Here is a 22,347-nt window from a genome sequence, read left to right as displayed (position 1 = left end):
TTTATACTCTCCACCCTGGCCGACAGAGACGTTTTTATGGGAGGGCAAAGGGGGCACTTGTCCAGGGCCCCACCTTGGAGGGGGGCCCCACAGGGCTGCCTGATCTGAAGAAGTAAGATTTCAGTGTGCACCAGTCTTAAATAGCACACATCAGGATATTTTATGGAGTGCTGCTGAGGCTCGAAACCTATTGCCTTTCTGTTTTGACAAGTACATTCTGCCTTGATCAAGTCATCATGTATTGCTTTCTGTGTTTACTGTGGTATATATAGTTTGTGTGTTCATTACGGCACAACTCTGTAGCATTTGTTCCTTCCTGTGGGAATTATGTTGCTCATGTGCAATAGGCAACAGTGAAATGCATATTGATAAATTGAGTGCCACAATGGTTCAGAAGTTAGCTCAGTGCGTGAAGCACCGATTTCAGAGATATAGCACCCATTGCAGAGATATGTGTCGATATGCATAATTAGACTATCACATTGCAGCACGGCTGGCTGAGCCTTTCCTATGTCTGAAGTTTATAAATCTTCCTGCATATGTACTTGGTTTTGCAGAACAACATCTGCTATCATCAGCAATTTACCTGCACCAGATAAGGGGTTGCTATAAAACAGATCATCCGTATGGTGAAGGTCTAGAAATTGGTTTGTTCAGGTGGGGTGTTGTAAAACCTCAGCAATCGCCTCCCGCAATGGCATAAACTATTAGTCCAAGAGGTGAATAAGTACCCAAATTCAAGATTATGGAACGACAGCGTTCATGTTTGTATCCTGGATTTGCTAGCAGACGATACAGTGATCCTGGTCAAATCATCTAATATATCTTACATTACTGTGCTGTCTTCTGTGAGGTTTGCCTTCTTGCATGCTGCTGGTATCGTTTAGCCCATTACTTGATCTTTCTTCTCATGTAGGCCACTTGGATGGAAGGGTTAGAAGACAGAACAGAGCGGACCAGATGTTGGAGGATTCGGGTGAACATATTTTAAGGTCTGCTTGTTTGCCACAAAAAACGGTTTGCTTTTCGGTAAAAGTTAAAGGTTTTATGCACGTTTATAAATGAAAATGTCACAAGCCATTGTTTTGGAAGTATTTAAAGCTTTAAAATACAAAAGACAAACCCAGATTAAATGTGTAAAATCACATAGATTGGCATGTTGGTTCTTATATAACTCCCTTGCTGATGGAGAGAATGAAGCTGGAATCATTCCCGTTTTGCATAACACCCTCCTATAATATTTTGTTTAAAAATGGTCATGTTTGGTAATGTGATTTGTATACGTTCCAAGTCCGTTTTTATAAAATGAGATTGTTTTAGTTCATGGTAAGAACTGGAAAAGAAAGTGTTCAAATGAAGAAATTGCAGAGTTGGCACAAATCCCAGCTTCACCCCTTAACCAATGTCTGATTCTCATTTAATCTTGTCTTGCCTAACCTCTCAATATTGCCAGTCCCCAAACCTTTCTAAATGGTCAGCCCCTCATAGTGATTTTCTTCTCATGGTATGATCTTCATAAAAGCCTTATTCATGGTTTCCCTGGCTATAGGGTTGCCTCCACTTTAATAGTGAGCATACTTATATTGCACACCACAGGCATGTGTTCCTTTGATATCTAATGGCAACACTATTTGAAAACCATATCCCACTTCTAATCTCAGTCTGTCTGGATAAAGACACCTTCCTGGTAGCTACTAATCTGCATCCACTATCCATGCTACGGTATGTGTAGCTTTCTCATTCCTTCCAATTGGTCTCCTCTAGCCATGCACGAGCACTTTTGCATTCTGTGAGGCAGCTAATGTGAGTTCTCTGTCTATTGTGGGTTACATGTACCTTTTATATAGGTCCTTCCTTAATACTACAGGCAACATACCTTCCTGGATGCTATTGATAAAAAGTATCCTGTATGGACTAGAACAGTAACCCCTTTGCAGACTGCTAATGTTGGTCTTCAAATGCTACTTGTTTATCATTCTGATTAGAGCAAGAATGAAGAGGGCAAGGGGACTTAGAGGGAGTAAACGTGCTTATTATGCTGTGATACAGCCTATCAACCTATAGGTTGTGAGCGCAACGGGTGGAGGGCGGGGGGCGGGACCAGTATCCGTGATCCCTTAATTCCTTTGGTTTGGTGGAAAGGGTCCCCAAAGATATCGGTGCCCACGGCCCCAAAAGTGCTTAAGATGTCCCTGCTGGCCGATACTCTCCACACTGGCCCTTACTCTCCACCTTGGTCCGTACTCTCCATGCTGGCCCATACTCTCCAACCTGGCCCAGCACTCTCCACCCTGGCCCAGCACTCTCCACCCTGGCCCAGCACTCTCCACCCTGTCCCATACTTTCCACCCTGGCCTATACTCTCCACCCTGGCCTATACTCTCCACCCTGGCCCATACTCTCCAACCTGGCCCATACTCTCCAACCTGGCCCATACTCTTCACGTTGGCACATACTCTCCACCCTGGACCATACTCTCCACCATGGCCCATACTCTCCACACTGGCCCATACTCTCCACCGTGGCCCATACTCTCCACCCTGGCCCAAACTCTCCATCCTGGCCCATACTCTCCACCCTGGCCGATACTCTCCACCCTGGCCGATACTCTCCACCCTGGCCGATACTCTCCACCCTGGCCCATACTCTCCACCCTGGCCCATACTCTCCGCCCTGACCTATACTCTCCGCCCTGGCCTATACTCTCCGCCCTGGCCATACTCTCCACCCTGGCCGATACTCTCCACGCTGGCCCATACTCTCCATGCTGGCCCATACTCTCCACCCTGGCCCATACTATCCAGACTGGCCCATACTATCCAGACTGGCCCATACTCTCCACCCTGGCCCATACTCTCCACCCTGGCCCATACTCTCCACCCTGGCCTATACTCTCCACCTTGGCTGATACTCTCCACCCTGGCCCATACTCTCCACCCTGGTCTATAATCTCCACCCTGGCCCAGCGCTGTCCACCCTGGCCCATACTCTCCACACTGGCCCATACTCTCCACGATGGCACATACTTTCCATCCTGGCCCAAACTCTTCATCCTGGCCCATACTCTCCACCCTGGCCCATACTCTCCACTCTGGCTCATACTCTCCACCTTGGCCGATACTCTCCACCCTGGCCCATACTCTCCACCCTGGCCCATACTCTCCACCCTGGCCGATACTCTCCATCCTGGCCCAGCGCTGTCCAACCTGGCCCATACTCTCCGCACTGGCCCATACTATCCACAATGGCCCATACTCTCCACAATGGCCCAAACTCTCCACCCTGGACCATACTCTCCACCCTGGCCCATACTCTCCACCCTGGCCCATACTCTCCACCCTGGCCGATACTCTCCACCCTGGCCCATACTCTCCACCCTGGCCGATACTCTCCACCCTGGCCCATGCTCTACACCCTGGCCGATACTCTCCACCCTGGCCCATACTCTCCACACTGGCCCATACTCTCCACGATGGCACATACTGTCCATCCTGGCCCAAACTCTTCATCCTGGACCATACTCTCCACCCTGGCTGATACTCTCCACCCTGGCCCATACTCTCCACTCTGGCTCATACTCTCCACCTTGGCCGATACTCTCCACCCTGGCCCATACTCTCCACCCTGGCCCATACTCTCCACCCTGGTCTATACTCTCCACCCTGGCCGATACTCTCCATCCTGGCCCAGCGCTGACCAACCTGGCCCATACTCTCCACACTGGCCCATACTATCCACAATGGCCCATGCTCTCCACAATGGCCCAAACTCTCCACCCTGGACCATACTCTCTACCCTGGCCCATACTCTCCACCCTGGCCGATACTCTCCACCCTGGCCGATACTCTCCACCCTGGCCCATACTCTCCACCCTGGCCCATGCTCTGCACCCTGGCCCATGCTCTGCACCCTGGCCCATACTCTCCACCCTGGCCCATACTCTCCACACTGACCCATACTCTCCACCCTGGCCCATACTCTCCACAGTGGCCCATACTCTCCACAGTGGCCCATACTCTCCAGACTGGCCCATACTCTCCACCCTGGCCCATACTCTCCACCCTGGCCTATACTCTCCACCTTGTCTGATACTCTCCACCCTGGCCCATACTCTCCACCCTGGTCTATACTCTCCACCATGGCCGATAATCTCCATCCTGGCCCAGCGCTGTCCACCCTGGCCCATACTCTCCACACTGGCCCATACTCTCCACGATGGCACATACTCTCCATCCTGGCCCAAACTCTTCATCCTGGAGCATACTCTCCACCCTGGCTGATACTCTCCACCCTGGCCCATACTCTCCACCCTGGCTCATACTCTCCACCCTGGCCCATACTCTCCACCCTGGCCCATACTCTCCACCCTGGCCTATACTCTCCACCCTGGCCCATACTCTCCACCCTGGCCCATACTCTGCACCCTGGCCCATGCTCTGCACCCTGACCTATACTCTGCACCCTGGCCTATACTCTCCACCCTTTCCCATACTCTCCACCCTTTCCCATACTCTCCACCCTGGCCCATACTCTCTACAAGGGCCTGTATTGTTCAATATCACCCCAAAGATCCACTTGCAACACCACTCTCACCTCAGTCTTTATTCTCCACTCTCACCCATACCCTGCACCCGTCTGTGTACTCTCCACACTCACACGCCCTCCACACCCTTGATTGTAGTTACTGCACTCACTTGCACTCTCTGCAGTTGCCAGCACTCCTCAGCTGAACCGTAGCCTTCTCTCCCAGCAGCACTTTAAACCCTTGCTTATACTCTCCACTAACCACTCGTTCAACCACCACACTCCACTAAGGTCCGCTCTCGCCCAATACGCAGTGGTCGAAGTGTACAAAAAGAAGTAGTGGAACTATGATCTCTGCTGACCTGCCCCAGCTCCCCAAAAACCCCATTGCCACCCACCCTCCCGCTTCCAATACAAACCCCCAAACAAGCGCGCCTGCTGTTTAAGGGAACGTTCAGGGCAATGCACTGAAGTACAAGCTTCAACCTTTTCCTGCACTTTTATTTCAAAACGAAGCCATTCCCGAAGGGTTTCTTTTTAAAATGAAAGCATAGGAATGGTATGTTCCACTCTTTCCTGTGCTCTGCACTTAGTGACCCCTCCATCCTGCGCTTCTCACAATGCCACCATCATAACTGGAATATACTGCCAGTCTCAGGCTAACCAGTCGCCTACCATCTCCCCTGCCTGGGCAGGATTGCTGGGGCTTTGTGAGAAGTTACCACTGGTGGGCAGAACGGCTTTCTGGCAATTGGGCAGCATGAGGGGCGCCCACAGGTGGACAGTGTAATACACCTGTACTGGTGGGTGGGCACTGGTGAGAATGGGGGAGCTTGCTGTGGTCGATAGCTTTCAATGGTGGGGATTGTGACAACCTCGCACTGGTGCTCAGTGGTAGAAGCGTGTACTAGTGGGTAGTGTGAGAAGCTGGCACTTTTGGCCAGTTTTGCAAACACACACACACACAGGTGGGTAATTGGAGGAGGTGCCTGGCACTTGTGTTAAGGGCAGATAAGTAGGCAGAGAAAGGATCTTGCATTGTTTGGTATTGTGATCTGCTTGCTCTGGTGAGCCGTGTGAGAAGGTTTCACTGGTGGGGAGTGTAAGGAGCTCACACTGCTAGACAGTGTAAGATGCTGGCGCTGGAATGCTCTGTGTGAAGCTTGCCCAGGTGGAGAGTGTGAGGAGCTTTCATTGTTTGGCAGTGTGAGCTGTTTTCTCTGGCGTAAACCAGGTGAGAGGGTTTCACTGGGAAGTGTAAGGAGCTTGCACTAGTAGATAGTGTAACACGAGGCTCTGAAGAATTCCCAGGTGGGGAGGGTGAGGCGTTTATGTTGTTTGGGAGTGTGAGTCGTGTGAGAAGTTTACACACTGGTGCGGAGTGTAAGGAGCTCACACTAGTAGGTAGTTTAAGATGCTGGAGTGCTCGTGAGAACCTTGCCCAGGTGGGTAGCATGATGAGATTGCTTTGGTGGGCAATTTGACACGCTGGCACTGGTAGGTAGTGCAGAAATCTTGCAGTGTTGAGTAGTTTCTGGTGGGAGGGTAGTATGTGAAGTTGGCATCATAAAAAAACAGGTGGTTAGTGTAAGAGCTGCCATCAGCCAGACTGCTTCGTGCCATCTCTCCCAGAGAACCCATCACCCCTGCACCCAGAATGCACTGGCTCCCAGTTAGCCTGAGAGCAACCTTCAAAGCCATGTGCATCACACACCAAGCCCTCCAAATACGGAACAAAATCATCCACTAACAGCCCCAAGGAACCTCTGATCGGGCTCAGCTCTCCTCCTGGCTATTCCACTGCACCACTCTACCAGAGTTGGCGGTTCGGCTTTCTCTATACTAGCGCCCACCATCTGGCACACTCTTGCTCTGCACAGCCACTGAACCACAAACTACCTCTCCTTCATAAATGCACTAAAAACCTTGCTATTTACTGCATTATCCTGAAAGCCCCCAAAAATCAAATCCTGAGTTTATGAACAGTCTCCCCAGGCGGTGCTGGCTGCGTTTGTGCCATCACTGACCTCCAAACACCTGATGGTGCCCGCTGTGTTTATGGCGGCCTGGACCACACACACCAGCATACACTTCTCATGACCCCGCCTCCCCTCAAGCGCCGCTAGCCCATCCACTTCACTCATACATGTAACATCATAGGATTGATGAATTAATGCACCAGGCATGTTCGGAAAACAGGCAAATCGCAACAATAGCGGTAGAAGCACAGATTTGTGATAGAACCAATGCCACCACCACCCCTTTTGTACAGATTGGGATGCACTGCAGGGAATTCATGAGAAGTCGGGCCGCCATGGCCATATCCCGAACAAGCAGGTGCCCTATGCAACACCAGAGAGGGGCAATCAAGTACCAGCTCAGCATCGCTCTGGAAGGAATGGGGGAGATGGGCAGGTATTGCGCAAATATGAACCATAGGATGGGCAGCCTTTGGTAAAATTACCTCTTTAAAATTATTAGTAAGTGTTTGATATTGGGTAAACTCGCCACCTGACCCACCTAGAAGAATCTGGACGCAAAACCTGTGCGCCTCCTGTGACGATTAGTTGGAGTATAGACTGTTGCTGCTACTAACCATTTTTATCACCGCCGCAAGAACCGACAGCAGATGCCATCTATGGAGGCAAGGTACGTACAATATACCACTCAACGGGCCACTGGCATGGCTATCCACACACATCAGTATACAGCATGGACTATGACAAAATATGGTCATGCTGTTCACATACATTCTCTGCATACTTACACCAGACAACACCTCAACACCTCTGACATCAGAGTGCAGAGCAGACCTACGAAAAATTTGGATACCCTGAACACATAGTTATTTTCTATCACTGACGCCTTCCCACTCCTCTCAGCACCCACCCATATGCCTGACTGCATGGGCTGCTCTCTACCGGAGCTTGGCCAGCCCTCCAAAGCCTTTTTTCCCAAATGCACACATGCATGCTAATCGTACCCCATGATATCCAACACTCTGGACTTCGGTCCTCCGAGGACGTTCCCTCTAACAGCGCATTGGAACTATACAAATGGTAAAATGGCGCTATACAAATGAAAAGTACAGTACAATACAATACAATCGGACTGATTTTGGCTTTGTTAAAGGCCTGGGAACTAGCCCTAACATTGCCCGAATTAACATCTTTAAATCGAGGGTAGCACGATGGAAGGAAAGGGGGAAGACTTGTGTGGTATTTGTTGTCCTAGTCCAGGCCTTTGACAGTGTGAGCATGCCAAGGTTGTCGGACCAATTGGAGAAATGGGGCTGTCCTGGCGTCCTTCTAGAACAACTACGGGCCCTTCACACTGGAACCAGCCTGAGAGTGAGGTTCAAAAGGGCAGGCCTGCTCTCCGAAGAAATATTGACATTTAGAGGCCTAAAGCAGGGCTGCCCCCTGGCCCCCGCCCTTTTTAACCTCTGTATTTCAGATATAGGGTTGACGTTCAGCCAAGCAGCCTCTTTTCCACCAAGGATGAACAGCACTCCGGTGGGGCATTTACTTTACACAGACAATCTGGTATTAATGGACTGTAACGGCAACTGACTGGAGGAGTACGTCGAGGCCAACGAGTTGGCTCTTAACACGGCCAAAACAAAAATTCTAGTCCTGGAGAAAGAGCAAGCAAGGGCCAGAGTGCGGTTCCGATGGCTTCTTGGGCCATCCCGAGTTGATGAAACTTATCTTTCAAATACCTGGGCATCTCCATAAACTCCAGTACGGTTGAGGCCAAAACTGGAGACCTAATAGGAACCAGGGCAAAAATACCGGCAGTTCAAGCAGGGATTCTTAATAGGAGATTCTGTCGGTTCTCACTCATACCGCTGGTCTTCTTTCATTAACTAAAGGTGAGGGCAGTCTTGACTTACGGCGCATAGTCCCTATTTTTTCTCCTCAAAACAATATGGTCCATTGCTGAAGGCCTTTTTTTGGAAGAAAGTACTGGGCCTCCCGAGATCGACCCCAAAACAGGTGATCAGACGAGAACGGGGGCTGATCTCACTAAAGGGTGTAGTGGAGTGGAAGACATTGGGCCCCATTACCAGGCTGCCACTGGTATCAATTTTCTTCCGGCACCTGTGAATGGGCAATTACCGGCTCATGCCGAGTTTGGCAGACCCGGTAATTTCCCATTCGCGGTTGCTGGTAATAAGGGACTCCCCATCCCCATTTGGCCCCATAGGTCTGAATGGGAATGGGGAAGGTGGTAGCACCGATCCCGTTAATAATGGTACCGGTGCTACAGTCCTGTTCTGCTCGCGGGTGCTGGTATGGCCACCAGGTCAGACCTGGTGGCTGCAAAGGCACCCGCAAGCAGAACTGGTAGTATGGCGGTCCGGTAGCAACGGTGCCGGTAGTGCTACCGGCACCGTTGTTGCCTTACCGCCATACTTGTAATGAGGCCCATTGTCTCTGTTTAGGAAGCGTACCTTGGAGAACCCCCCACTGATCTTTCAACTACTAAAAAGTGAGATGGCCATGGGCAGGGACAAGGCTCTCTCAAATTGGGACATCTACTGCCGTGAACTACTGGAAAAGGCGTCCTCCAGTGTGGAGGAATTGAGACTAAACCCATTCACGGTGAACAATAAGTTATGGAGAGTGGACTGGATAGAGACCCTGGAAGAGGCGAATAACTTTAAACTACTCCAAAATCTAAAACACAAACAAAGGGCTGCTGGTACTCTCCCAAAGTACCTTACCAAATTCCCAAACCGTACCGCTAGAGCCCACTTTATGGGGCTAAGGCTCCATCTGTTTCCATCTGGCCAGATCTTGGTTGTGAGGTCTGGCAAAGGACTAGGATCTGCACACTGTTGGTTTGGCAGCCAGGCAGGACCTATAGAAACGATGGGCCACTTGCTGCTATTCTGCACATCTTTTACAGAGCTCAGAACGACACTCTCTGAAATGTTTCTGAGTAGAGTAACCACAGCAACCCCAGCAGAGCGGTGGAATTATTTACTGAGTGGGGAATGCTTCCCATTGTTTTTTCCAGCAGTGTTTTTATGAAATAGTGTATTTAAGAAGCCCTAAGGACCACTGTGGATCAGGATGGCGGTTCCACTGGCTCTCCTGCATTAACATTCATGAGATAAACTGGTGGTTTCTTTGGTTTTCTTGTTGTCGAATTTTATATAGGACACATTTTATGGATTGTTGAAATGATGAAATTCTATGTGACTTGTCGACGTTTGTTTGTCTTGTTTGCAAATAGGTTTGTAATAAGCCAATAAAATAAAATTGGACCGATGAGCAATTGACCAGACGAGTAAATTCCTCCGTGTGACAAATGACCACTGGAGCAGGGTCCTCCCTTGAACAGCTGATGGCAGCGAGGAGGGTCTTCTGGTGGACGATTCCCCACAGGAGTAGGGTGTCTCTCGGAGAATTGATCCCAGGGGTCTGATGACTGACCACAGGAGTGTCCCCTCTTGGACAATTGACTACAAGAGCAAGACACTTTCTTGGACGATGACATGAATTTCACAGACGATACAAGGATACTGAGACTCCTGAGAAACAGAAGACGGACGGGCGGGCGGGCGTGGTGAGGGAGGAAGAGCAGCTGTGTGTGCAGACCTGTTGCTCGAAAAATGGTTCTCAGAGTGCTCAGAAAGTGAGGATTTCCCAGCATCGCTTGCTTTGGGGATGCGAGTGCCATGGTAAGGTAATTAGGAAGGAACATGTAATCTTGGCCCCAGTGTATATCTCGTAAGGAGAAAGGGGGTAACTGGGGAGGAGGTTGGAGGTTGCATCTATCCAACAAAGAGAAAGCGGGTAACTGGGGAGGAGGTTGGAGATTGTATATATCCAGTAAAGGGGAAGGGGGTAACTGGGGAGGAGGTTGGAGATTGTATATATCCAGTAAAGGGGAAGGGGGTAACTGGGGAAGAGGTTGGAGATTGTATATATCCAGCAAAGAGAAAGAGGGTAATTGGGGAGGAGGTTGGAGGTGGTTTATAGCCAGCTAAGAGAAAGGGGGTAACTGGGGAGGAGGTTGGAGCGGGTACATATCCAGCAAAGAGAAAGGGGGTAACTGGGGAGGAGGTCGGAAATGCTATATATCCAGTAAGGAGGAATGGGTAACAGGGGAGGAGGTTGGAGATGGTATATATCCAACAAAGAGAAAGGTGTAGCTGGGGAGGAGGTTGGAGATGGTATATATCCAACAAAGAGAAAGCGGGTAATTGGCGAGGAGGTTGGAGATGGTTTATAGCCAGCTAAGAGAAGGGGGAAATTGGGGAGGAGGTTGGAGATGGTTTATAGCCAGCTAAGAGAAGGGGGGGAATTGGGGAGGAGGTTGGAGATGGTTTATAACCAGCTAAGAGAAAGGGGGTAACTGGGGAGGAGGTTGGAGATGGTTTATAGCCAGCTAAGAGAAGGGGTGGGGGGTATCTGGGGAGGAGGTTGGAGGTTGCATCTATCCAGCAAAGAGAAAGGGGGTAACTGGGCAGGAGGTTAGAGATGGTATATATCCAGCAAAGAGAAAGGGGGTAACTGGGGAGGAGGTTGGAGATGGTTTATAGCCAGCTAAGAGAAGGGGGTGGGGGGTAACTGGGGAGGAGGTTGGAGGTTGCATCTATCCAGCAAAGAGAAAGGGGGTAACTGGGCAGGAGGTTAGAGATGACGGGCTTGAGATTGCAGATCGCTGTTCACACGCGGTGTGATCTTTGGCAAGTGATGATCACCTTAATCGTAGCACAGCTTTTGCATACGTAAAATGTGCATACTTTTTTTAAAATTGAAAAATCTAGTTTTAACCTACGTAAATCGTTTGTTTCAATTCCACTAACATAACTCAAAAGGTTCTTACAGAACCGATAGCTCCTCACGTCCGAAAAAGAAATTAAGTGAACAAAAGCAAAGATAAAAAATATATAAATAAAATGTGCATACTTCCAGACTCCCATGTTTACAATGTCGGCACACGCGGTGCCGCAAGATGCCGCAAGATGTGTTCAGTTAAAATCGTTCATTAGCCAACAAATATGCCACGAAGTGCTCCATGAGTGATCCGCAGCAAACATGCCACAAAGTGCTCCATGAGTGATCCACAGCAAACATGCCACAAAGTACTCCATGAGTGATCCGCAGCAAACATGCCACAAAGTGCTCCATGAGTGATCCGCAGCAAACATGCCACAAAGTGGTCTGTGTGTGGTCCACAGCGTGAGGTGATGGCTCTTGTACAAAAGTATATTTTTCAAAGTGCTTCATGTCGGATCCCTCTAAGCACTGTAACGACTGGCGTTTTATGAAGGGCCCAGATGCCCAAACGTATTTGAACTGTAACTTAAGTTAAAAGACGGATATCAGGGTCATTCGGTTAACTCATTCCTGCTGGGTCTTACCGACTGGGCACTTTTTGGGAGGACTGCAGCGCTCCCTCCTTTTTCTGCTCTCACCTCCGAGGGCGGTCCCTGGTGCCGCCCCGACATTAATAATAACAATAATGTCTCATTGTTTTCATTATTGGTCGCCGGCAACGCTGGCAGTGGGCGCAATGGAAACAATGTATAGGGGGATCCCACAAGTGCGGGGTAGGGGGGGAGTTTGGAGGACGGGCAGAGTCCCCAGGTGGGGGAGCTGGCAGTTGAACTCCGCTCAAAGGAAATGCTCAAAATATTAGTTTCAAAATGGGGCAATTTCTTTCATGCTGCTTCTTTCCAAACTCTATACTGTACATCAGTTCCACTTTAAAGCACTCCCATGACAGTGATGTGCCCAAGATACTGATGGTGGATCCATAGACACGCTGAACAGTACATGGCTACCAGGGCAGCTCAGTGGGTTGAGAGGCCGTTGCTTACTTTTTGCAATTTCTCATAAAAACAACTGCTATAAAATGTGTTTGGCCAGGGCATGGGCTGGGCTGGTCACTTGTTTATTTATAGTCATGGTGGTGGTATTTCTGCACTTGTGAAAAATCAAAAGTTGGCACCCATAAACGCACAGTTTAATGTCCTAATAGCTGCTGTCAACGCCACAGAAGCATGTATTTGCGATCAAGTAGTTTGACAAGCATGTAACATCTTTTTTCAATATAACCTATGCTAAAACACAATAGAAGGGGCACAACAATCACAGGTTTTTTTTTTTGTGTGTGTGGTAGTCCGACAAAAAACAAAACACATTTCAAAGCAAACTAGTGAATGCAAGTTTATTTGATTTGTTTTTATTTTGAGCCATTTGTATGGTGCACCAGACGTGATTGGGCGCAGATGAAAGTTGAAGCAGCATTTTTGAGTTTGGAACTGACTTTTTCTTTTTTTCCTATGAAAGTGTAAGATGCACATTTGGGAAATAATAGTGTGTCCAGCATGTAGGAAGCCGGCTTTTAACAGTGGTGGCTCCCACCCAAGTGATAGTCATGGCCCGTGGATTGTTTTGGTGACCCTTTCAGGTCAGAAGAAAGAAACAGCTTAGGCAAATAGAACATCTAAACGCGCGAATGACAGCTGGGGAAAGTAGCACAGAGCAGATCACGAGCCCTCCGCTCCCCTCAGCGAAGCTGGGGGTCATGGGCGTAATTTTAGGGGGGCGGGGGTGTTTGTCCCCCTCAACTTTCATGGCACACTATTTTGACTATTTTGTCCCCATTCATTTGAATGGGGCATCTTTTCTTCAGAGGTCATGTCCCCCCCAACATTTTCAGCAAAGATTCTCCACTGCTGGGGGTTCGGTAAAGCCTGGTCAGGGCTGAGGCTGGCCGGGTCCGAGATCCGGCCAGGCATCAGATGCCGGATCTCGGCCCGGCAAGAGCCGGCCCATTGACCAGCTGGCAGAAAAACATGTGCGTCCTGGAGATGCTGTGGGCTTGCGTTTCTATGGGCCATGGGTGTGTGTTCATATGGGCGGGTGTTACTGCGGGTTGTGGATGTGTATTCCTACTTCCCGCTGGCTGGGGATGTTTGTTCCTACGGGCTGTGGGTCTATGTTCCTAAAGGATGTGGGCAGGTGTTCTTGTGAGTTGTTGATGGGCGTGTGTTCTTAAGGGTAGTGGGTGTGTATTCTTACAGGTTGCAGGCAGGTGTTCCAATAGGTTGCTGGTGTGTGTTCCTACAGGTTGTGGGTGGTTGTTCCTGCGGGTTGCGTGTGGGTGTTCCTACAGTTTGTGGATGGGTGTTACTATGGGCTGTGGGTGTGTGTTCCTACGGGCTGTGGGTGTGTTCCTATGGGTTGCAATTGGTGTGTTTGTTCCTGCGGGTTGTGGGCGTGTTTTCTCATGGGCTGTGGGTGTGTGTTCCTACGGGTTGTGGGTCTGTTTTCATGCAGGTTGTGGGTGGGTGTTCCTGTGGGTTGTGGATGGGCATGTGTTCTTACGGGCTGTGGGTATATGTTTCTATGGGTTGCAAGTGGGTGTTGCTACATGTTGTGGTGTGTGTGTCTTATTACTGGCTGTGGGTGTGTGTTCCTACGGTTTGCGGGTGGGTGTGTGTTCTTACAGCTGTGGGTGTGTGTTCCTATGGGTTGGGGGTTGGTGTGTTTGTTCCTACGGGTTGTGGGCGTGTTTTGCCATGGGCTGTGGGTGTGTGTTCCTATGGGCTGTGGGTGTGTTCCTATGGGTTGCGATGGGTGTGTTTGTTCCTACGGGTTGTGGGCGTGTATTGCCATGGCCTGTGGGTGTGTGTTCCTAAGGGTTGTGGGTCTGTTTTCATGCAGGTTGTGGGTGGGTGTGCCTGTGGGTTGTGGATGGGCATGTGTTCTTACGGGCTCTGGGTATGTGTTTCTATGGGTTGCAAGTGGGTGTTCCTACAGGTTGTGGTGGGTGTTCCTATGGGTTGCGGTGTGTGTGTCTTATTACTGGCTGTGGGTGTGTGTTCCTACGGATTGCGGGTGGGTGTGTGTTCTTACAGCTGTGGGTGTGTGGTCCTATGGGTTGAGGGTGGGTGTGTGTGTGTTCCTATGGGTTGTTGGTGTGTGTTGCTATGGGCTGTGGGTGTTTGTTCCTACAGGTTGTGGGTCTTTTTTCATGCAGGTTGTGGGTGGGTGTTCCTGTGGGTTGTGGATGGGCATGTGTTCTGACGCGCTGTGGGTGTGTTTTTTTACGGTTTGCCTGTCGGTGCGTGTTCTTAGAGATGTAGGTGTGTGTTCCTATGGGTTGTGGTGGGCGTTCCTATAAGCTGTGGGTGTGTGTGTTCCTATGGGTTGTAGGTGGCTGGGAGTCTGTTCCTGCGGGCTGTGGTGTGTGTTCCTGTGGGTTGTGGATGGGTGTGTGATTTTACTAGCTGTGGGTGTGTGTTCCTACGGGTTGCGGGTGTGTGTTCCCATGGGCTGTGGGTGTGTGTTCCTATGGGTTGTGGGTCTGTTTTCATGCAGGTTGTGTGGGTGGGTGTTCCTGTGGGTTGTGGATGGGCATGTGTTCTCACGAGCTGTGGGTGGGTGTTTCTATGTGTTGCAAGAGGGTATTCCTACGGGTTGTGGTGGGTGTTTCTATGGATTGCGGTGTGTGTTTCGTACTACTGGCTGTGGGTGTGTGTTTCTATGGTTTGAGGGTGGGTGTGTGTTCTAACGTGTGTGTGTTCCTATGGGTTGTGGTGGATGTTCCTATAGGCTGTGGGTGTGTGTGTTCCTGTGGGTTGTGGTGGATGTTCCTATAGGCTGTGAGTGAGTGTGTTCCTACGGGTTGTAGGTGGGTGGGTGTCTGTTCCTGCGGGCTGTGATGTATGTTCCTGTGGCTTGTGGATGGGCGTGTGTTTTTACGAGCTGTGGGTGTATGTTCCTATGGGTTGTGGGTGAGTGTTGCTACGGGTTCTGGGTGGGTGGTCCTACGGGTTGCGGTGGCTGTTCCTACAGGTTGTGGGAGGGTGTGTTTTTCTACGGGTGTTGTGTGTGTGTTCATACGGGCAGGTGTTACTACGGGTTGTGGGTGTGTGTGCCTACTTCCTGCTGGCTGTGGATGTGTGTTCCTATGGGTTGTTGGTCTGTGTTCCTACTTCCTGCTGGCTGTGGATGTGTGTTCCTATGGGTTGTAGGTCTGTGTTCTGGCAGATTGTGGATGGGCGGGTGTTCTTATGGGTTGTGGGTGCGTGTTCCTACAGATTGGTGTAGGTGTTTCAATGGGTTGCAGTTGGGTGTTCCTACAGGTTGTGGATGGGTGTTCCAATGGGTTGGGGGTGGGTGTATGTTCCTGCGGGTTCTGGGTGTGTGTTACTATGGGTTGTGGGTCTGTGTTGCTACGGTTTGAGGGTGTGTGTTCCTGTGGGTTGTGGATGGGCGCGTGTTCTTATGCCTGTGGGTTAAGGGTCGGCGTTCCTACAGGATATGGGTGGGTCGGTGTTCCTACAGGCTGTGGGTGTGTGTTGCTGCGGGTTGTGGATGGCCGTGTGTTCGTACGGGTTGCGGGCATGTGTTCCTAGAAGTTGTGGGTGGGAGTGTGCTACTATGTGCTGTGGGTGTGTTCCATTGGGTTGCCGGTGGGTGGGTGCTTCTACGGGCTGTGGCGTGTGTTCCTGTGGGTGGTGGATGGGCATGTATTTTTACATGCTGTGGTTGTGTGTTTCTATGGGTTGCGAGTGGGTGTTCCTATGGGTTGTGGTGGGTGTTCCTATAGCTTGTGGGTGGGTGTTCCTACGGGTTGTGTGATCCTACGGGTTGAGGCTTGAGGGTGGGTGCGTGCTCCTACAGTCTGTGGGGCCGTGTTCCTAAGGGTCGTGGAGGGTGTGTGTTCCCACGGGTTCTGGGTGTGTGTTCCCATGGGCTGTGGGTGTGTGTTCCTACGTGTTGTGGGTGTGTGTTCCTACAGGTTTTGGGTGGGTATTCTTGTGGGTTGTGGATGCGCGTGTGTTCTTATACGCTGTGTGTCTGTGTTCCTACGGGTTGTGGGTAGGTGTTCCTACAAGTTGCGGGTGGGTGTTCGTACGGATTGCGGGTGGGTGTGTGTTCCTACAGTCCGTGAGGGTGTGTTCCTAAGGGTCGTGGAGGGTGTGTGTTCCCAAGGGTTTTGGGTGTGTGTTCCCATGGGCTGTGGGTGTGTGTTCCTACGTGTTGTGGGTGTGTGTTCCTACAGGTTTTGGGTGGGTATTCTTGTGGGTTGTGGATGCGCGTGTGTTCTTATACGCTGTGTGTCTGTGTTCCTACGGGTTGTGGGTAGGTGTTCCTACAAGTTGCGGTTGGGTGATCGTACGGATTGCGGGTGGGTGTGTGTTCCTACAGTCCGTGAGGGTGTGTTTCTAAGGGTTGTGGATGGGTGTGTGTTCGTGCTGTGGGCGTGTGCTCCCACTGGTCGCGGGGAGGTGCGTGTTTCAACGGTTTGTGGTTGGTGTTTGTTCCTACGGGCTGCGGGTGTGTAGTGCCACAGCTCTTCATATAGTTCGATGGTCATGTTTTAGACTTTCCAATGTGGCTATTCGTGGGTGCATACGCCTGTTTGTGAGCACATCCACTTCTGGCAGATGACGTGATTTGTGGGGAGATCAAGTGATAGGTCCAGGATCACACAGTTTGCAACAACGGGATTACGAATCAAGTCAACCACAATTTCAACGCGGAAGCCCATGCCATCCCGCGGAAGTCGTGATGAACCCAGGGGGCTGCCTGCTAAACAGCCATCGGTCTTTGCCGTTCGCTTGCTCCCCTGTGCACATGTTATGATAAAGGGCGGGGGGATCCGCGAGGAAAGCTCAGGGGCAACGCGTCTGTCTTGGAAGCGAGAGAGCGCAACGCAACCAGGTTCCAATCGCGGTGCTGCGCGTAGAGACTGGTCTCCGGTATTGAGCGTGTTATACACGATTAATGAATTAACCCTCCATCCTCGGCGGGGGAAACACTTCCCTCTGGAGAACGCCTGACTCCTACGAGAAGCAACACGGCACATGCACACGAGCACGGCGCGGAAAGCCGCGGCGCAAGCAGCAAAGACACCCCTCTGGCGCACTAGGTATTATTTTGCAGGTTGACCCCACCCGCGCCTGCACCAGCCCTCATATTTCAGGGTGTCATTATGTCCTGCGCTTGAGTTGGGTTTGGCTAACACCCATCAGTTTGGATAACACGATACGGCAACATCGGTAGTCGCGAGTAAGAGGTAAACAGAACACGAGTAATTGTTGTATTTATTCTAAATGCCCCCTTTGGGGTGTTATCAGCTCCACACAAAACTTTATATAAAGAAGTTGAATGGGTATTTAAAATAATCGCGTTTCTTACTGTTGGGGCACAGGATAGAGTTCTTTCTTGACTGAACAAAACACCGACTGCCCCTTTTCAAGGGGGCCAGGCGTGGGACCGGACTGTATAGCGCAGGGGCCCGCAGCACTGACAGGAGCGGGACCTCCTTGGATGCTTGACTAAAGGAACCCCTTATTGTACGAGAGGTCCAGAGAGTAGGGTTCCCTCTTGAATAACTGGCCACCCTAGTAGAGTGTTCAACTGCACGATCGTTGAAAGGCGTGGGGTCCTTACTTTTATGGTGGACCCCTGGCCAAGGGTCCTCCTTCTGGACGAAAGACCCTTAGAAAAAGGTCCTCCTTTTGTACAATTGACCAACCCGTGCAGGACACTCATTTGATCAACTGACCACGGGAGTAATATTCCCCCCATTGCATAATCCACCAAAAGCATGGGGTCTCATCTTGGGCAATCAACCACAGGTGTCAGGTCTGAGCTTTGTCCTCCGACCAGTGAATTTGGTGACGCTCTTGAGGATCGGCCAAAGCAGTAGGGTCTGAGTTTGGGCAATTGACACAGGATTAGAGCTCAACTGTCAGAGTAGGGTCAGGTCTTGGGCAATTGACACAGGATTACTGCTCTACTGGTAGAGTAGGGTCCGATCTTGGGCAACTGACACAGGATTACTGCTCTACTGGTAGAGTAGGGTCCGAGTTTGGGAAATTGACACAAGATTGCTGCTCTACTGTTAGAATAGGGTCTGAGCTTGGGCAATTGACACAGGATTACTGCTCTACTATCAGAGTAGGGTCCGAGCTTGGGCAATTGGCACAAGATTATGGCTCTACTGTTAGAGTAGGGTTCGAACTTGGGCAATTGGCACAAGATTGCTACTCTACTGTCAGAGTAGGGTCTGAGTTTGGGCAATTGACACATGATTGCTGCTGTACTGTTAGAGTAGGGTCCGATCTTGGGCAATTGACACAGGATTGCTGCTCTACTGTTAGAGTAGGGTCTGAGTTTGGGCAATTGACACAGGATTGCTGCTCTACTGTTAGAGTAGGGTCTGATCTTGGGCTATAGGATTTATGGACAGGCTTCCCGTTTGGATAGTCGACTACAGGAGCAGAAACCCTTGCTGGACAATTGTACACAGCAGCACGGTCTCATGTTGGACAATTGGCCAAAGAAGTAGTGTCCCCTCTTGGTGGGACAATCACTATGGTAGAGTCGTCTCTCTGAAAAAATGCCAAAGGTAAAGTTCCCTCTTGTATGGCTCCCACAGATGTAGGGTTCCCTCTTGGGGAAAAAAGAAGACAGAAGTAAAGCTCCCGCTTGAATGTCTCACTACAGGGGGAGACCCCTCTCTTTCATCATCAACCATGTTGTAGACTTCCATATTGGGCCATTGGCCAAGTGAGTAGAATCCACTCTTGGACGACTGACCATTTGAGTGGCTGACCAGAGTAGGGCGGGTTCTCTCTTGAATAATTGACCACAGGAGTAGAGCCATTTCTTGGACAACAGACCACCGGGGAAGGGCCCCCACCTCACTTAAATGGGCGACCACAGCAGAGTGGGTCTTTTGTGGACAATTTACCACATGAGTAAAGTTCTCTGGTGAATGATTAACCGCTGGAGAGGGCTCCTCACTTGAATAGCTGACCACACGAAAATTGGTCTTTACATGGACATTTCACCGTAAAAGTAGTCTTCTCTTGGATAATCGTCCATAGAAGTCGAGTCCTCCTTTGAACAATTGAACACAGGAATTGAGACCGCTCTTGGACAATCGATCACCAGAAAGGGTTCTGCCTTGAATGTCTGACCACGGCCGAGTGGGTCTTTTCATGGACGGAATCGGATCGTGTGTTGATCAGTTCACCACTGGACAAGGATTCTCTCTTGGATGGGTGACACTAATGGACGGCTGACCACATGGGTAAAGCACTCTCATGGGTAGATCACCACTCTCTTAAACAGCTGATGGTAGCACGCTGGGTGGGTCCCCTGGTGGACCATTCACCACAGAAGTAGGGGCATCTCTTAGAGCATTGATCCCAGGAGTGGGATCCGTCCTTGGGTCGCTGATCACAGGAGAGTCCGCTCTCTGAGAATTGACCGCAGTGGCGGAATACTTTCTTGGATGACCAGGTGAGGACTTCACACCTGCTCCTCCCAAATACGGACACTGAAGCTCTTGGAGGGTGTGGGGGGGAGGAGGCAGAGGGGCTGTCTGTGTTGCTCACCGACGCCTGGTTCTCAGAAAGTGAGATTTTCCTGGCAAGGCGGCAGAAAGTCTGGATTTAATCAAGCACACAAGGGCAATTAATGAATGCCACATGCTCGTGAAGATCACCATGACCAAAGCTCATCTATTGCACACGAAGGGCCTGATTCACAGGAACGTCTTATAATGGTGCAATCCCATAGGGAAGGCTCTGTGAATCAGGCCCCTAATATTCACCCATTTCCAGATGCCCATGTTGAGCATGTTGGCACATGCAGTGCCACAAGCTGTGTCAAAATCTTTTATCAGGTAGGAAACATGCCACACAGTGGTCCTTGGGCACCAGACTGAGATGCCCAGGTGCTTTGTTATAGTGGGGTTCGCCAAAGCTGGGGGGCTAAGGGATGGTTGCATTGTCGCCATACCTGAATGCCAAGTGAGAGCACATACACTACATGTACACAAGTCCCTGGATAACCTTGGAGGTCCTCCACCGTCCCCACACATACTCACTTCGGCCTTTCTGCTTGATGTCCTGGATGACAGATGTGTAGTTGGCCAGATCCGTCTCCTTAAACTGCATGTCCACCACAGTCAGGAATTTGGGCAGCTCTACGAAGAGACCCTCCGCGGCGAAGAAGCAGGGCCGATCATCCATTTTCTCATCCATGTAGATGATCATGGCACGGGTGGTCCAGTTGAAGTGCCGGTGGATCTGGGCCACATACTCGCCCAGTTTGGTATGGCTTGGCCCCGTCCTGATAGTCAACGGGTACATGTTCTTGTCATCGAAGCCATAAGCGGCCGCCCCAGCGGTGATCAGCGGAATCTTCCAGTGGCCCGTGAAGCGTGCTACAGGGGCCGAAGTGTAGACGCACCCTGGCCCAATGAAGGCATTGGGTTTGTAGGCAAACTTAAGGTCAACGGCGATGAATGGGGCAACTGAGTCCGAGCAGTTGCCATGCTGGTCCTCACTGTTCCCAAAGACGTACTGGACATGCAGTCCGGCCAGCAGTGTTGGGTGTTGGTTGATCTTATCAATGGCCAACAGGATGGCAGGCCCTACCCGCGGCCATGCCCAGGGATAGGCAAGGTTTTCCTTCGGCAACACCACCGCCAGGGTGAGGTTCTCCGTTCTCCCCTCGCCTGCAACAAGGCGCCAAGCCACCAACCCAACGAGAGCCCAGAAAACCCACGGCACCCTCATGGCTTCTATCCTAAGTCAACCGTCCAACGGAGTGGTCGCCATTGTTGGAAGTAGAGAGGACTTTGCCAATTTCCGTGTAGGATATCTTTGCCACTCCTCCAGGGCCTTAAACGATTCCCAGGCAAGCCTTTCCAGGAGTACAGCTCTGCACAATCTGCGCCAAGAGTCCCATGTCCGATGTCGAGTCCCAACAGGTAAAAGTCAAGTCCACTCCCAAAAGTGTCAAACGTAGACGTTCTGTTCCACCTCTCCCGACGTCTCCAAGCCGCAGAAATGCCAAGTGTCTCCAGTTAAACCACTCATTCCGTGTTTTTCCGGGTGAGTTTTCCCGTCCCTCGCCCTCTGTGGCTTTAGGGGGAGGCGGTGGGGTGGGAGAATTTGCCGGAATTTATGAACCCCCTGGAGTCAAGCTTCGGGTGAGTGGTGTGTCAGGGCGCTCCAGCGCAGCCGCGATGGGGGGTCCCCGGCTCTCTCCCTGCGCGGCCCGGCTCGGGGCGCGCTGCGTCCGCTTCCCGGCGCTGGAAGTCCCTGGGAGCGGCAGATTGCGACTATCTGAGCAGGCAGGCGCTGCCGTTTCCTTCCCTGACTCAGTGACAGACCGGGGCTGCTATCATCGGCACGGCTCCTTAACCCTTTCTTTGCTCCCTCAGGAAAGGGAAAGAGACGCAATCTCGCGCCTCCACTCCCAAAGGCGCAACGCACGAATGCCCGCTGCCCCGAACGCGCAGGAAAAGACGGAACTCTCCAGCGCGGGGCGCAGCAGAAGCCGCCCCGCCCCGCCCTCGCAACCACGGTAGAGTCTCGCGAAGAAGCAAACTGGGGGCAGCCACTCCAGGCTGGGGAAAGGAACCGCCTCCCCCAATTATATTGCTTATGTGGTTTGCGGAAGGGAACTCGGATGGGACGTTTCCAAAAGCTGCTGCAAAAACAAACAAGCGGCGTTCCTGCATGGAATGTATGGGGCAGGATACATGGGTGCCCCCACCCTGCACATTTGCATTTTCTGTATGTAACAGGTGTTGCTCTTCCCCAACCCAACCCCACAGGGGATGAAAGGCCGAGTCAGGCATATTAATATGGCAACCTCACTTCTCCATCAGCAGGTGGTGAAAGCACTGGGTCACCCTATATATATATATATATCTTGATCAAGCGGCAGGTGCAACAGTCGACGTCCTCACGCGCTTTGCAATCACGCCTGTTCTCGTGAACGCCTACCGCGTTTCTGCTATATTTCCCCCCTAATT

The 22,347-nt window shown here is 51.0% G+C and overlaps 1 protein-coding gene across 1 annotated transcript in view; it reads right to left on the bottom strand.

The window, feature by feature from the left end:
- The window catches only part of NPR1 (natriuretic peptide receptor 1), a 1,222,629-nt gene extending 1,200,745 nt beyond the window's left edge, over positions 1 to 21,884 (bottom strand). The window contains exon 1 of the mRNA XM_069651231.1: positions 20,407 to 21,884. Coding sequence (XP_069507332.1) covers positions 20,407 to 21,100 — 694 coding nt within the window. The 5' untranslated portion in view covers positions 21,101 to 21,884. The remainder of the gene's footprint in view (positions 1 to 20,406) is intronic.
- Positions 21,885 to 22,347: the final 463 nt, after the last annotated feature.

The sequence above is a fragment of the Ambystoma mexicanum genome, chromosome 1p (genome assembly GCF_040938575.1).
Source record: "Ambystoma mexicanum isolate Mex_15411 chromosome 1p, UKY_AmexF1_1, whole genome shotgun sequence".
Taxonomy (NCBI): domain Eukaryota; kingdom Metazoa; phylum Chordata; class Amphibia; order Caudata; family Ambystomatidae; genus Ambystoma; species Ambystoma mexicanum.
The sequence above is the reverse complement of the archived record's forward strand: the minus strand, read 5'-3'. Positions and strand labels throughout refer to the sequence as shown.